Raw genomic sequence first — 17,370 nt, forward strand, 5'->3', positions numbered from 1 at the left:
GCCACATCATGCAGTATGTCAGCCTGAATTAGCACGCAGGCCCATCACATTAAACTGAAACTCTGGGCTGGCAGTTACCGCTTGGTAATGCCTCTGTATCCTGGCTGTCATGCTCCCTTCCCTGCCACCAGAGCCACGGGAAGCCTCTGCGGACAGTGCATGGTAATGAAGGAGCCCCAGGGAAGAGTTGAGGAGAAGCCACAGGAAGTCCTCACAGATTCCATTTCTTCCACAGCCCTGGGGAGCCTGCCTTGAGCTCTACTACCTTGCGGGGCTGGGCAGAGCTCAAAAGCTCCAGGTGGGGAGTTCCTTTATGACAAACCGCGAGAGCAGGCGTGTGTCTCTGAAAGCACACGTGAACACCTACAGCACCAAACTGAGATTTCTCGAGGCAGCTTAGCCACAGAATTCTATGACTACCATTACCATTATTACTACCAATAATCCTATTGATTCCACAAATTCTATGGGCACTGTACTCGTATCCCTTACAGAGCATTTATCACATCTTACCATGCATGCTCTTTGAGTGTGGTGTGATACAGTGGAAAAAGCCTAGATTTGCAGTCAGATAGACTCTGGGATCAAATTCTGGCTATGCCTCCTATAGCTGGGCAACTCTGGGCCAGTGACTTAGCTTCTCTGAGCGTGAGTTTTCTCTTTGTAATAGTACTTTGTACTACTAGTATCTATTTCACAGAGTTGTTGAAACAGTTACTGAGATGGTGTATGAAGAATGTTTGACGCAGAGTCAATGCCCAATAAATATTTGCAGGAGAGTTCCTAAGGGCAAAGGTACTTTTCTTATCCATTACAAAGCCTTAACTCAGACACACCCTCATTTGGCAAAACTTCTCCAGACCTTCCTGACGAGGTGAAATCCTTCTTAATGCTATTCCTCTCCTTTTGTACTTACTACAAATAAAATGTACTTACTACATTTTATTATGAGATGATTTTGTACCTACCTCTACCAACTGGACCAGCCATATGAAGGCAGGACCTGTGTCTGGTTTTGCTCACCAGTTGAACCCCCCAGGACCTTGTACAGAGCTCAAGCAAATGTTGCTGAAAGGGTGAGTGGGAGGTTGAACTGAAGGGCAAATCATCTCAACAGATCCAAACCTTCTTGATAAGTAGGGCACAGTGAGTATTTCAGATAATATAACCAGAGCCCAGAAGGGGCAGGATAATTGCCCGAGGTCACACAGCCTGTCAATGAGGGGCGAATCTGTGGTCAGAACCCAGGGCTCCTAGTTCTTGCCATTCCTGGGCTTATACTATAGAACCATTATCCAGAACAGGGTGGAGGGCTCTCAAAGACTTTCCCTCCCATCCCACTGCTGCTTTTCAGAGGACCCCTGGCTCTTCCTACATCCGCATCTCAAGCTGCTCTGGTTTCCAGGATATCCACTGCCACATTTGCACAGAATTCTGTCATTCCTCTGAATTGTTCATTTAACTTAAAGACTACCTCAAAATCCTTCAAGACTGAGCTGGGAGAATTCTGTTTTCTAAAAGGTTATATTGTTGAGGTGACTGCACTCCACAAAATTTAACCTTTGTTTCCGCCTTCTTCCCCTCACCCACTGGGTTGACAGAAATCCAGAATTTGAAGTCTTGATCGACCACCTGCTATCAAATCAGGGCTCAGTTGCAAGAGATGACTTCCCTGAAAAGAAAACAGCTTTTGGTGCTTTTATGTTCTCATTTCTGTGAAAGGGGCAGGCCCGTGTTTTGTGTTTGTTGCATTGTGTTTTAGTCTGTCTCCTCTGAGGCGTTAGTTTTCCCACTACTTTCTCAGGAGCCAGTTCAGCCAGGTGTAGGCAGAAGTGCCCTTGAATTCAAAGAGGGTGTCAGAACAGAGGTGGGTCTTTGTTCCCATTTGCCAGGAAGAGCTTCTTGTGTGCAAAACTATATTTAACTGCCTGATTCTCTGACCCATGGGGAAGGTAACATTTACTCACGTATTCTTACTCACTCACTTAACAAATATTTACTGATTATCCTTCATATTACCAGTAAGATGACTATATAATTTATTGTCCAAATGAGGACAGTTTTGATGTGCAAGTGGACACTGCCTTGTTGGTACTCCAAGACAACAGGTTAAACCAAGGATGTCAATGGGTGCCCTATATATTAATGGCTGAATTTGGGGTACTAGAAATTTGGGTGGTTATATGCTTTCCCAAAATTCCCTTAAGGATTGAGGATAAAGCCAGGATGGGGTCTAGACCTCCAAAGCCATGAAGGATAAATTTTAATCTCAGTTGAACTAGACGTTTCTAAAATTTTCCTACAACTTCCTTTCAAAAATAGATTTCATGGGGCTTCCCTGGTGGTGCAGTGGTTGAGAGTCCGCCTACCAATGCAGGGGACATGGGTTCGTGCCACGGTCCGGGAGGATCCCACATGCCGCGGGGCGGCTGGGCCCGTGAGCCACGGCCGCTGAGCCTGTGCTCCGCAACGGGAGAGGCCACAACAGTGAGAGGCCCGCGTAACGCAAAAAAAAAAAAAAAGAAAAAAGAAAAAGATTTCATGGTTAAAAAACAAAACAATCTGGAACAACAGCTCTGGAAGCTAATGACCCCACAGTGGATTCTAAGTTCCCCTGAGATGAGGCCACTTTGTGCGCCACTTGAAAAACATCTTAGAATCTATAAAGGATGAAATTGCCCATCAGGGCTAAAGGATGGTGACATTTTTGAGGAAGGAATAAAACTAAAAGGAACCAAAGGGAATAGGAACAACATGTAATTTATCAATCTCCTTTTCCAGCTCAGAGCTCCTTTGACGTAGTCATGATTTTGTATATGATAATAAAGGACATAAACATGCACACTCTTTTCCTAGTAAAGAGCTCTGGGTTCTGAAGTGATTTGTTTCCCTTGCATTCCAGGTGCCTGTCCTGAGACCCATGGACCTGATGGTGGAGGCCACCCCGCGAAGAGTATTTGCCAACGCACACACATATCACATCAACTCCATATCAGTCAACAGTGACTATGAAACCTACATGTCAGCTGATGACCTGAGGATTAACCTATGGAACTTTGAAATAACCAATCAAAGTTTTAGTATCCTTTCTTTGGGGCCAATAACCAGTTGGCTTGAATCAAGAGTATTCAGGTATGAGCAAGCTTGGGGGAAAGTGGAATAGAAAGGGCAATCACAATTGAAAACCTAGAACTTGTGAAGAACTGTTCCCTTTTAAATTACCTTGGCATCTGTGATACTCATTCATCTAAACAAAGTTAGGGAAGTACTGAATTACAAGTAGTGGACCAGGGCTACCTCTGGATTAGAACTCTGAGTCAATCCCTTCATGCAGAGGCACTTATGGGTCATGAATTACAAACTAGATTTGACTTTATCAACTATAAGACCAGACCTTAGAGTTCACTGTAGGGTTCCTTCCTCTTGTTAATGGATTCACAAATGGCCTATATGGACATTATGGACAACAGGTACACAGGAGATGGTTTTCATTGTGTCGTAATAATGAAAATAATAATGGCTGCCATTTATTGAATTCCAAGCACTGAACTGGGAATAGAATGCATAGGATCTCATTTTGAAAGATGCATGTATCATTATTGTCCAGCTTGATGAATTTTCACAGACAGAGCACTCCTGTGCAAGTAGCATCCAGATCAGAAAACCAAACTTTATTAGCAATGCTCATGTCCCCATCACACTTCTTCAGTCTCTACCTGCCAAGAGTATATTTGATACAACAACCCCATATTGACATTATGGGGTTGTATTATTATCTTCTGTTTAGCTAAAATTTAGAGAAGTCGAGACAATTGCTGAATGAGTATCTGACCCAGTATTCTCACCCTACTGTATTGACCCTCTATTTAATATTAAAAATCGGTCATTTATTCAGCGCCTATCCTGTGGTCCATCCCACCACAAACCTGACTCTTCACTTGAATTCCCAACCTCAGTTAATGGTTTCACCATCCAGGTAGCTAAGCAACTGACCTAAGAGTCAATATTGATCTTTTTTCCCACTCACCAGCCTCCCCACCCCCCAGCCCAATATCTGTGAGCCCTGCCTTTGCTTCGTCTAAAATATATCTCAAATCAACGCATCTTTCTCCATCTCCATTCTACCGACACACACTAGTACTGGCCACTGTTGTCTTACCTATGTGACTGCAATAATCTACTGTCTAGTCTCCATTCTCTCTTGCTCTCCTACACAATACGTGTTCCACATAACAGAGTAGACCTTTCAACATGTAATTCAGATATCATTCCTCCCCAGATTAAAACATGCTGGTAGCTTCCTATTGAACTTAGAATAAGATCCAAGTTCTTAACTCTGGACTGCAAGATTTCACATGATAGTGGCCCTGCATCCCTCTTTGATACCCTATCATACCAGTCTGCCCTGATTCACTCTGCTTCGGCCAACTATCCTCTTTTCTGTTCCTGGATAAACCTTGTTCTTACTTCCATTCTCTGCATGTGCTGTTCCCTTTTTCTGGAATACTCTGCCCCCAGAGTCCACATGGCTAACTATGTGTCACTGTATAGACTTCAGTCTCCTGTCACCTCCTCAGAGGCACTTCCTCCCACTAACTCCCAAGTAACCCCCAATAACCCTCTATCCCCGTTAACTTCATAACATGTATCACTATTTGAAATTCGTTTTCTTATTTGTGTATTTTGGGTTTCCCCATATTTGAATGTGAATTTTATGACAGAAGTAACTTTATATGATCCATCCCTGTATCCCAGTACCTAGAATATTCTGACATACAGAAAGTACCATTTTGATGGGACATGTCAAGTTTGAAATACTGGTAGGTCACCAAAGTGGAGCTATATCCAGTGGATAATTAATCATGAAATGGAAGCTGGCAATTTCACCTTAAGTGTATATTAGTTACAGTACAGCTCTGAATGTTCTGATATAAAATAGACTCCATAATGGCTCAAACATATAGAAGATTATTTCTCTTGTAAAGTCCAATATTGATGATCTCCATCAGCAGGCAGCCTCCTCCAATGAGTGATTCAGAGATTCAGGTTCTTTCCATCTTGTGGCTCCCCAGTGTCACCATGCTTATCTGCATCTGTACAGCAAAAGAGGAAGATTGTGTAGGACCACACATGGGAGACTCCTGTGAGCCAGGTTCTAAAGTAGTGTGCATTCCATTGGCTAGAGCGCAGTCACATGATCACATCTAACTGCAAGGCAGGCTGGGAAATGTAGTACAGCTGTTGCAAATGAGTAAAAAGACCTGGTTTAGGTACACAGACACCTGACCTTCACCACAGAAGAGTGCTCAAGGCTTTTCAGAGTTCCCCAAGGCTTTTCAGAGAATGCAGCTGTAAGCCAGTCGTGGTGATTATGGAGACTGAGAACTGACCATTAAGACCGTGACTGACATCTTTTGTTGATCACAGAGCAGACGCGACATACTGTCTGAGCCTAGGAGAATCTGCCTACAGATTTTGCCTGCAAGTGCAGCTGCTAACAGAACGAGTGTGGGTGGTGGTTCCCTTTCTCCCTTGATGTCTATTCCAAGAGCCAGAAATCTGCTCAGGCTCAGCTGAGCTTCTGCTGTCCCCAGTCTAGGTGACATGCTTTCCAAATTTTGCCTCCAGGCCTTCAAGAGGGAGGGAAGTTTCGTTAGGCATTTTAGGAGACAGATGCCTTGAGGAGAATGCAAAAGGGACATATTAATAGCACAGTTGAGGTTATATTCTGCAGATGTGTGACAGCCTGACAGATGCTGGCATACAAATGAGACCGTGCCATTCACCCTTAAAGCAGCCGTATGTAAAATAATCATTGTCATCATGAGAATGATGATAACTGATATCTATACAGTTACTTTCCACCAGACCGCCCTAAGCACTGAGCAGACTGTACAGACTGGGACCCTTTTGCTTATCGTCTCTGAAGTGCAGCCACCTCTGGGGTAGGAAGCGGCCATCTTTCAAAATAGTCTCGGAAAAACACCAACCACCAGACAGGCCACCAACCATCAATAAATCATATGTTGTTTAGCACCATTTCTATAATGCCTCTTATCCACTAAGGAGGCAGAAGAAACATGGTTCAGTATAGAAAAATGTGGGGTTCCCAAAGTATGGTATGAACATCCCTGAGGTGGGAGGCGAGGTTCTTCTAAATACTACATGGACGTTTTTTGTTTTCATAATTATGTATTTGTGATAATGAATATCATAAAATACAACTATCGTATCAATCCTATGATATTACAGATACTGAAAAATCCATTTAAATTTCAAAGTGCATATATGTAAAGAAAAGTATTAGTAAATATTAAGGCAAGTGGTCTTGCAATATGGTTTTTAAAAAAGTCATAACTTCTAGTGACTAGCATTTGGTGTGACATTGGCATTATGGTTGAGAACAGATTCTTTGGAGTCCAACAAGCTTAAAATTCTCAGCCAGCTCTACTACTTGCTGGCTGTGTAAGCTTTAACATGTCTTTTAACTTAGCCAAGCTTCTACTTCATGATCTGTAGAGAGGAGCTCTGAAAAAGAGAATTGTTAGAATTTTTTAAAAAGGTGTTTATACACACACACACACACACACACACACGTGTGTGTATATATGTGCATATGTATATACATATATATACACATACATATATGCTTAGGGCAGTACCTTGCTAAGTAAATGATCAGTAAACAGGGACCACCACAAAAGGAAACTAGAAAAGTTGAGTGTTAGAAGGGTGGATTCTGTTCTGCTGAATTCATTATCTGCGTCATATTCTCAAGTCTAGACACCTCCTTTGGTTCTGCAGTTTGATGTTCTTTGCAAGATGTTACTCATTATACCCTAGTTACCAGATATCCGCAGGGTCTCTGAGGTCCAGCCCTTGTATTTAGCACCATATCAGAGGGAAGCATTCCTAGCCTTATGGCACCTGGTCTTGAATCCTCTTCCTTCCATCTGTAGCCAGTCTGTCCCTGTTTTGTGTAACAGGTTCTGGCTAAAAGTGGTCAAACTTTGGCCTTAATCGGTTAACTACATCAGGACAATAATAAATCATTTCTAGTTTAGTGATTTTCTAGGGCAAGAGGCAGCCCCAACTTTTCAATAAAAGAAAATTGCTATAAAAGGATGTTTCTTAATTATGAAAACTATGGTATACCTAGGATCCTTTGAACTCTGTTCTCAGAACTAAGAATGAGTTGACCTGGGCTCCTACCTAGTCCAATATGGGACCTACCACATCAAGTAAAAAGTAAATATACAGTCCTCAATAACTATATACTGATCACCTAGTTTGTGCCAGGCACTGCGATAAGCCATGGGGATATAAGAGTGAAAAGAAACAAATTTTCTGCTTTCAGAATGACATTCACCAAATAATCACACTATGAGTGTATTATTACAAACGGAAATGAGTCCTGTGAAGAAAGGGAATATGGTTTTGTGAATGCATTTTTAAAAACCTGATGTAGACTAGGGAATAAAAGAAGGCTTTCCTGAGGACTGATTGTTAAGTTGAGATTCGTAGGAGGAAGAGTATGAGCTAACTCGGCAAAGAAGTGAGAAAAGATCAGTCCACCATGTACAAAGGTCCTGTGGCAGGAGGGAGCATGGTATGTTGGAGGAACTCAAGAAGGCCCGAGGGTGAAGTAAAGCATGGTGTGAGCAAGCTAGAAAGATAGCACAAGACACACCTTGCATAAATCCAGTCTCTAGGCATGAGACAGAGGGTTTCTCTGGGAGAAAACAACTGGATTCCAGGGGTACTTGATCTCTGACTTGGTCTTTATCAGCCCTCTGCATCAGCTTCGCTTGTCAACTGAGCTGAGGCCCTTTTGGATTTGATTCCCTATCAGGGAACCATAACCAGAACTCCTGGCTTCTAGCTCTGTCACTCCTTAGTACTAGGGACAGCAGTCTTCCTTTTAATCCAGTAGGATTCTGCCGGGCAAGCTTTGAGGGACGCTGTGGGGCTCGTACAGATTTCTCTCCCTTGTTGCTGCTGTGGCTTTCATCCACAACTGTACATATCAACTGTACATATCAATCTTAGTCTGGCATTTAGTGTCATAGGAGAACATTCCTTCCGGTGACACGTCCAGCACATTGGCCTGTGTGTGTCAGAGCAGCCCCCTCTTTGCCATATTAAATGCAGCCTTTGGTGGGTTGCCTTGCTTGTGTGGTTGCTGTATCTGACACCAGACCTAGGGCTTTTGGGGTCTGGGGATTTCTCCTCCCACAGAGCAAGCCCTCTGAGCCTCATGTTATCAGGGGAAAGGGCAAGAATGCAACTCTGCAGACTTCGTTCGGACTTCTTGAATGTCCTTGGGGCGGTATCACTGAGTAGTTGGGAAGGCAGACTCTGGAGTCAGATTCACTGGATTTGAACCCAGCTCCATCTCCTAAAACCTGTGTGACCTTGACAAGTTGCTTAACATTTCTCTGGCCCTCAATTTCCTCATCGGTTAATGGGGATAATAATACCACCTATCTTAGGAGGTTGTTGTGGGGTTTAAATGAGTTTGTCATGTAAGGTATTTAGCCAAGTGCCTGCACAAAGAGAAGGCTCTATAAATAGTAGCTTTTATTATTTGGGGCATATCCCCAGCCCCCTGTTCTTCTTACCTTGTTGCTTGGATCCCATTCTCTCCTAAGAAAACCACAGGCTAAATGAGCCACACTATACAGGCCTGGCATCTTGGCCTATTGACCTACTGTGAGTTTGCTGCATCTTAAAAAAAAAAAAAAAAAACCTTCCCTAAAGAAGGCTGCTAAGTCATAAGAATGAAGTAAAGTAAAACCCAGAAACATTTTTTATTTAATTTTTTAAATTAATTTTTTATTGGAGTACAGTTGATTTACAATGTTGTGTTAGTTTCTGCTGTACAGCAAAGTGAATCAGTTATACATATATCCACTCTTTTTTAGATTCCCATATAGGTCATTACAGAGTACTGAGTAGAGTTCCCTGTAGATAAACATTTATTGAGCACTTACTATGTGCACTGGAGATGCCAAGATGAATAAAACTCCATCCCTCATGTCATGGTCCATGTAATCTGGAGGGAAGGTGAGTTCAACCAGAGAAGCAAAACCAGTAGGAGAGGGTGTGTGTGTGTGTGTGTGAGAGAGAGTGAGAGAGAGAAAGAGAGAGACAGATTGACATATTACCATGAATTAGCCTTGTAATTGTGTGACTGGCCAAGCAAATCCAAAGTCTGTAAGGCCAGCAGTCAGGCACAGAAAAATCATAAGCAAGCCAGAACACCACAGGCATGAGCATCACAGGCCACGTCCACACATGGCCATCAAGAAGGAAGATTGAGAGAGAAGGGAGAGAAACTGTAGTCTCAGCAACCATTTGGAGTCTCTTCCTCAAGGAAGACCTAAGCCTTTGTTTAAATGCCTTCCAACTGATCAGTTCAGGCCCACCCGGGATAATCTCCCTTATGATTAAATTAAAGCAACTGGTTAGGGCCTTTAACCACGTCTGCACAATCCCCCACAGCAACACCTGGATTACTGTTTGACTGAATAACTGGGAAAACTTGTGCATATGTGCAAAGTGGCTGCTTTCTCTCTTTTGTCCTTCAACTCACCTGAGAGAATAAACCTTGTTAGCCTACCACAACCAGAAGCATTTTAGAAATGTTTAGCCTAACCAAGTTAACATATCACAAAGCTACCAAAGTGAGTATGTGGACAGAGGGAGACAGACATGTAACCATACTAAGGAAGATGAGACTAACAGTTTTGGGGAGCCTCTATTAAGTAGCAGGTATATTACATCATCTCCTGTAGTTTTCTTCCTCTGTTTGTTGATAAATTAACAAGTTCAAAGGCATTTGAGATTAGGTAACTGGTCACAGGATTGGGGATTAAAATCTAGATCTGTCTCACTCTATACTCCAGTCAAATGTACTCTATCACACTATCTTAAATTACGCAAATAATAATACACGTTAAGTGTATTCATAGAGGTGCGTTCAAGGTGCCGTGGATACACAGTTAGAAAGAATCATGAAAGAAGGGCTAGAACACTTCATACAGAAAGGAACACTTCATACAGAAAGGAACACTTGGGTTGACCTTTGAATGAAGTATTGAGTATTTTCTAATGGAGAAATGTCAAGCTCTGTGTCACGTGAATAGGAAAGAGTCTGTGGTTATGGGACCTTCACATACCCCACCCCACCCCCAGTCATAAAGGACATCTTATCCCAGTGTCTTTTGAGCTCAACACATACGTAAAATCAGTACCTAATAGGGCACCGTGTGTCTCTTTGTCAGTCCTCTCATATTGAGTCTAGCGATTGGCAAAACCCTCCATGAATATTTGCACACTGGCTTTTTTTAAGCTCCTAAGAGAGGAATATCCTTGGAGTCCTCTTTGGAGATTTCCAGTGTGTTATCATCAAGCGACATGTCCATTCAGCTGACAAGATCTGGATGCTTTGTAATCACTACTTTATATCCAAAGATTAAATTGAGACTTTGGAAAGGAAAGAAAGACTTCAAAGAAACTCATGTGCCCTAAAACGGAATCCAACTCCAATATGCTCAGTTTGCAAGGCCATGATAAGGCTATTCTCCACCTTCAGTATTGGCAGACTTTAAGTGCTATCTGAAAAGCTTCAACTGCTTTTGCACATGGGTATCTTACCCAGGTAAACTTAGATTCCACTCTCCAGCTCGGCCTGCAGACAGGCTTCCTGCTGGACTCTGCTGTCATTGGTTGGCTTAGATAAAAAGAAAGGGGGGAAAAAAACACCTTGTCAGTATCAGCAAAATTAGCAGTGATAAAGACAGAAGCATATGAGGACACCTTCAAAAGCCCACAAACCTAATGCATATAAAAGCTACCTTTGAAAAAATGCATGTTTCCTTTGAAAGTTGGGATTATTCAGTCCACTGTAAAGCCCTTTAATGAATAGCCTTTTCTCCATTATCTTATTTGATCATCAAAATTTCTCAGAGACGGACAGAGTTAACAGAACGATACCCATCCAAAGGCAAAGAAACTGAAACCCAGAGAGAGAAAATGACTTTCATGTTCTCCGAGCAAAACAGAGTTGGAATCAAAACGGAATCCCAATCTTTTGACCCCATTTTGTTACAATGACAGTATTTATCACAGTATTATCTTCAGTTTTACCCAGAGATGAGGTTCCTGGTCTCTCAACTCTCTCGGAGATGGTTCTAAGCCAAGGAAACTACTTTTTTTTAACTGTTTGTTTTCTTGGTTTAATAATATGTATTCATTATAGAGACTATAAAATGACCTACAATCTTACCACCTAATTTTGTGTATATACAACGAATTTTCATCGCAATTTTAACTTAATGCTAGCTAACTCAACAGTAAGGGCTCAGAAAAATAAGTTAATAAGGAAATAAAAGAAAAGGGAACATTTTTGTAATTCTTGATTTATCCAGGAAGCCTTCTCCTGTTCAGTCTAGGGCCACACACACACACACAAACACACACACACACACACACACGTGCACATACACATCCCACCCACTCACACATACACACTTTCTTTCTCATCTCTGCTTTATTTGTCTCTTTAGCAGTTATTACTACCTAATATACTGTATATTCTATTTATTTATCTTGTTTAGTGACCATGTCCCCTACTAGAATATAGGCGCCACAGATCAGGGGGATTTTTGGTCTGCTGTGGTCACTGCTGTATCCCCTGTACCTAGAAAAACCCTGGCAGATTCTTTGTGAATGTTTATGAAATACATGAAGGAACAAATGAATGAATGGACCCAAGCTAGGGTTACCGAAGGATAACTTAATGCCAGCCTTAGAATCTAATCCCCTGTAAGATATAACTATGTTTCCTTCCATTCTGTTCTCTCTCTCATTTTTTTCACATGGCTATGATCAGACTGTATATATTTTGTATCTAACTTACCTCACCTAAAATTATACACGTATATAATAAGCAGAGAAAATATCTTGTCTTTTTCCATCTTAAAATACTACAACTTCATCAGAAGAAAATGTGGAAACGAAAACTCATCATTGAAAAGAAAACTATTCATAGACCCAGCCCATTGGAATTATCACTAACATTTGGTACTTTTGCCTTCTAGGTCATCAGTTTCAGAGTGTAAGTTCTAAATGACATTATGATCACACTAAAGATGGAATTTTTCATTACAAATTTTTTAACAGACTTGGCATCTCATTGCATACACAGTTAAATGAGATCGATCAGAATTTACTTAATCGTTTCCCTATTTCTGTGTATTTAGGCTGTTGTCCATTTTTTTCTTTTATAATATCGCAACAGACATTTTTTTATAAAAAGCTTTTCCAAATTTGGGTTTAAGGAAATGACTTGTGAATGGTCCCTATGCTACCCTTTAGCATCCTGCCATAATCCCCTTCATTCCCTCACCCCACTGCTGATGTAATTTATGGCTCTGGCTTCTTATTTGTTTGAAGCTCATCCCTTAAGGGGTGACCTCCCAGTGTCTTCAATTATTATTTTAAATGATGCCTTAGGTCATTGCCTGGCACAGCAGTGCCCTCACCTTCCCGCCTTCGGCCTTCCAAGCATGGAGCTCAGCTGCCAAACTGGCTGTGCCCCCTCCCGTCTTCAGCAAGGCTTCCAGAGTCCCAGCAGAGAGGCAGATTAACCCCTTTTGTTAGCAGAGGTAATTTGCCGGGGCTCCGCATTAATAAGGAATGCCGTAAGCGGTTGGGGTCAGGATGAACAGATCTGTCAAGCCCCAGGGTTAATTTAATAGCAATCTGTTGGCTTTCTGCCTTGTATATTAGCCGTGAATCCAGTGCTCTGTTTTGCTTTTGCCGTTTAGTTCTTTGGGACAACAGGGAAATAATTTGGATAGAGAGCTCTAAAAGATAGGAGAGAGAAAATTGACTGTCAACATGCATCATTCCATTTCCAAGATAATACAGAGAGCCCCGCACTGCTCCCCTCCTTTCTCCTTCGCTCCCAACATGAAGGGCACAACCACGTATGCTGGAGGTGTGTATCTCCCTTTAGAACAGTTTAAGGGAAAAGGCTGGGTTTCTAGGTGACGCAGATGTGAAATATGCTCTCTTGTCATCGCCATAAGCCATTGCATTTTTGGAAACTAGACTCCTTCTCCCAAATGTTTTTAGAACTCAGAAAATCCTCTGCAGTTAACAATTCAAGAAATCCCTTCTCACGTTTCTGTCTCAACTTACGGTTCCAAAAAAAAAAAAAACATTCATCACATCAGGGAACACAAAAATCCTAGGTCCGGTGCTGTGTCCAAATTCTGGTTCTGAAAAATGTAGCCCCCAGAGTGGTCGGTGAATTGAGAGAGCACAGGTTCAAAGCAGAATCCCTGTTGGATTAGCCAGGGGAGTTTCCAGAGAGCCAGAATTACATCACTCGGAAAGGCTGGCTCTGTGACGGCCATTCATCAGGGGAGGAGAGTGGAGTGTGGTCAAGAACCCAGGCTCTAGAGTTGGACAAACTCGGGTTCAAATCCCAGCTCCACCCTCTATGGTCATATGACCTTGAGTAACTTAACATCAGTCAAGAACATAGGCCTATTAATAATATTAACATCATAAGGGTGAGATGAAGGTCAAATGAGACAATGCACGGCACGTGATAAACATTAACTACTGCTTATTATTACCTTCCTAGTTGTCCTTATCACTACAGTTACTAAAAAGAGGATTGGAGTCATGGTTTCTCCCCTGAACCCCATAGAGTCAGACCCAGAGAAGCCCTCTAGTCAAAAGGAAGATGCTTGGGGATGAGGTATGGTGGGCAGGCTTAGAGGTCCAGGATGGATGGGAGGGAAGGAAGGAGGAAGGGTCCAGAGGCAGCAGCCCTAAGCAGACTCAGTTCTGATGCAGTTCTTGATGGTGGAGGATGTTCCCGGTTTCACATGTATGTTTAAGCCCTTCATTTTCACACATTCTAACTTGTGGGCTTTATTTTTAGGTGAGAAAAAAATAACCGTAGATGTGGCACCTCCCGCTACCACACAGCCAAGATCCCTTCCAGTTAAGCTTGTTTTTAGAGCTATACTGGTAGAGGTTGAGAAAGCTGACACCAGATTTTCTTGCCCTATTTTGAGAAAAGAGAAACATGCTCACTGGCACAGTAGGGCATGGAGGCTCTTTCTGGAGGGTGATAAAATCTGACAACAGCTGAACACTAACCTCTGCTTAACCCCACCCTGTATCGTGGCCACAAAGCCCAGGGCATGGGTCAGGGGACTGGGGAGAACATCAGAGCTGCAGCTTGGGGCCTCCTTCTGGGGGGCACTGGCCCCTGCTCCCCAGCAAGTGATGCTAACTGCAATAATATTTATAACTCTGGTAGCAGTTGAGTTGAAAGGTAGTATTTTGTGAATCAAAGGAACCCACATGCTCTGGAGACCCAAGAAATATTTGCATCTGGATTTGTGAGGGAAATTGTAGTAAGATGAAATGTTAGTTGTCTCAAGCTAATTTTAGGAAAAAAACCCAACAGGATTTATAAGAGGTAATTGAAAGGGAAAGAGGCACAACCAGATATAAAGCCATTATTGCACCAGATGACATGCCGGAGCACGGGTGATGTTTGATAATAGATGACTACTTTGTTAGCGCTAACGTGACTAAAAATAGCAGTAGAATTACTCGTACCTCATCTAAAGTCTAAGGAGGAGATTATGTTCCCAACTTCATGAAAAGCATAGGAGACTTTTATCTAACCCAGTCTAATAGCATTATCTGTGTCAAGTTACTGCTTGTTGATTCAATGCAGTGTTTTCCAAAATGTGATATATAAGCTCCTGGCACAGACATAAATACGTTCATTTTAATGGTTAAAAGCATTTATCTTAGGTACGGAATATTATTTAAAATGTAACTAGCTCATTAAACCCATGATTTTATGAATATTGGATTACTGCTTAGACAAGGCTAAGTAAAGAAAAAAGTGAGTCGATTTAAGTTGATGTGGAGAAAAAATGTTAAGTTAAAAAATGCTACCTAGTGACATACAGGTGGGGCGAAATCACAAATGTGACTCAAAAGTGAGAATCATTTTGGTTCACAACATCCACATCACAAGGCCTGTCCTTTGCAGGAAGTTGCTGGGTCCTTGGACAGCACCTCAGCCCCAGCCAGGTACCACCGTACCTGGACCCAGGTCTCCCGAGCTCTCAGTAGAGGTGGGAAGGGATCAGCCCAAACTCACTCCCACTGAAGACGTTTGTTTCCACTGGGTCACCGTCATAGATGAAAGGCCAAATGTTTCATTTCAGTACACAAGGATGTGGTCTTTAAAAATAGAGGTATAATAATTCTTGATCAGAAAGGAAAATACTGAGGAGGAAAAAACCCGATGATAAAACTAACGGTATATTCCATTGGAGGCTCAAACTGTCATGCTGTACAATCGATGGCTTCGTTTGAACGCTTAAACTCCCACATAAGCTCTAAAGTGAATCACGGCTTACAGAGACTTGAGGTCCTGTATATCTTCAATAAGAGAAATTTTGCGTAATTACTAAAGGGTACAAATCCTGCACCTGGGATAAAATCCTAGTACTGCCACTCTTTAGCCATGTGACTTGGGGCAAGTTACTTACACACGCTGAGCCTCCGTTTCCCCCCTTGAAATAACAGGGGTAAGAAAGTGCTGACTATAGAGCTGTTACAAGGATTAAATGAAATAAAGTACATGATATGCTTTTGCACAGTGACTGACCTACAGTCAGTGCTCAATAAATGGTAGCGGCTATTATTATTATTATCGACATATTATTTAAAAACATATTATTTTAAAACATCGAAGGGATTTCATGGAAGAGGATTTGCAGTCTGTCCTAGATATCATGTATCCGCCCAGGAGTTCAGATAAAGATTCAGATATGTTGGATTATTTAGTTGGAATATGTTGGATTATTTAGTTGGAATATATTGGATTATTTAGTTGGCATGGGGCTGGTTTCTTAACCGCTGTTGTAAAATGAGAAATGAAAACCTTTGCCACTTGATACATTTTAGCATGATTGCATGAGCAGGTAACTTTGATGGGATGGGGCATCCACATGTTATGAGGGATGAAATCCTGATAAGGAGCCAGGGAGACCTGAGTTCTAGTGCTACCTATGGCCACTGGGTAACCCTGGGCCTCATCTGCCCGGCACCACTAATACCTGCCTATTTGCTCACAGAGTTATGATGAGGATCCCCCGTGTGTGCTCGTTGCTAACACGGTACGGTAAAATAAGGCGGTGATGCTACCGTCACCCCCAAGGCTCCCCGTTCTCCTGGTCCCCTCCTTGACTCGTCTGTGCCAGATATCGTCGACATCAAGCCAGCCAACATGGAGGAGCTCACAGAGGTGATCACAGCGGCCGAGTTCCACCCCCATCACTGCAACACCTTCGTGTACAGCAGCAGCAAAGGGACAATCCGGCTGTGTGACATGCGGGCGTCGGCCCTGTGTGACAGGCACACCAAATGTGAGTAGCCAACAGCCCAGGGCTCGTGGCAGGGATGCGCCACTGGCCCCTGACATGTGGGAGGAGAAGGGGGAGGGCCTGGAGGGATTTGATCTCCTTTCCCACCTCAGACACACTGGGAGTAAAGAAACTACACGTGTTGGCCTGACCCGGGAGTCAGTTCCATGTTTGGTATTTTGATAAAGAGGAAACCTCACGTCCAATCCCACAAACATTGGCTTCCGGCTGTGGAATACAGAGATGAACAAGACATAAGCCCTGTCATGTAACATTGTGACATGATCTGAATTATGTTTTAAGATTCCTCTTGCTGCTTTGGGGAGAATGAACCTGCAGAGTAGAAGTGGGGGGGACCAGTTAGGGGATGGTCGCGATATCCAGGCAGGAGATGCGGGTGACCTGGACAAGGGCAGGGTGTGAAAATGGAGAGGAGTGGACGGGTTCTGGACAGATCTTGGCAGTAGAGTTAACTGGACTTGCCGGACAGTGTGGAAGGCTGAGAATATACAGGAATCAAGAATAGCAGCTGGGGACACTAAGTTAGCACTGTATTGTGTATTTGAAAGTTCTTAAGAGAATAGGTCTTAAAAGTTCTCATCATAAAAAAAAAATTGTAAATATGCATGGCGATGGATGTTAACTGAACTCATTGTGGTGATTATCTTGCAATATATACATGTATCAAATCATTATGCTATTCACCTAAAACTAATATAATGTTATATGTCAATTATACCTCAACTTTAAAAAAAAATAGCAGCTGGGGGAAAGGGTTAGTGGCTTCTTGGAGAGAGTGAGGCTTTGGGAACCAGCACCCTAGAAGGCCCAGTGATTTTCGTGGGCACCAGGGAAGGGCTTCAGAGAGAAGGGATGGGATAAAGTCCACCAG

The 17,370-nt window shown here is 42.6% G+C and overlaps 1 protein-coding gene across 2 annotated transcripts in view; it reads left to right on the top strand.

Moving 5' to 3' along the window:
* PPP2R2B (protein phosphatase 2 regulatory subunit Bbeta) overlaps positions 1-17,370 on the top strand; it is a 293,891-nt gene that overhangs the window by 229,635 nt on the left and 46,886 nt on the right. For both annotated transcript variants that reach the window (XM_027081697.1, XM_027081696.1), the window contains exons 6-7: positions 2,903-3,080; positions 16,317-16,481. In XM_027081697.1, coding sequence (XP_026937498.1) covers positions 2,903-3,080; positions 16,317-16,481 — 343 coding nt within the window. The remainder of the gene's footprint in view (positions 1-2,902; positions 3,081-16,316; positions 16,482-17,370) is intronic.

This window comes from Aethalodelphis obliquidens, unplaced genomic scaffold (genome assembly GCF_003676395.1).
Source record: "Aethalodelphis obliquidens isolate GAN/ISIS:26980383/991018 unplaced genomic scaffold, ASM367639v1 scaffold45, whole genome shotgun sequence".
NCBI lineage: Eukaryota > Metazoa > Chordata > Mammalia > Artiodactyla > Delphinidae > Aethalodelphis > Aethalodelphis obliquidens.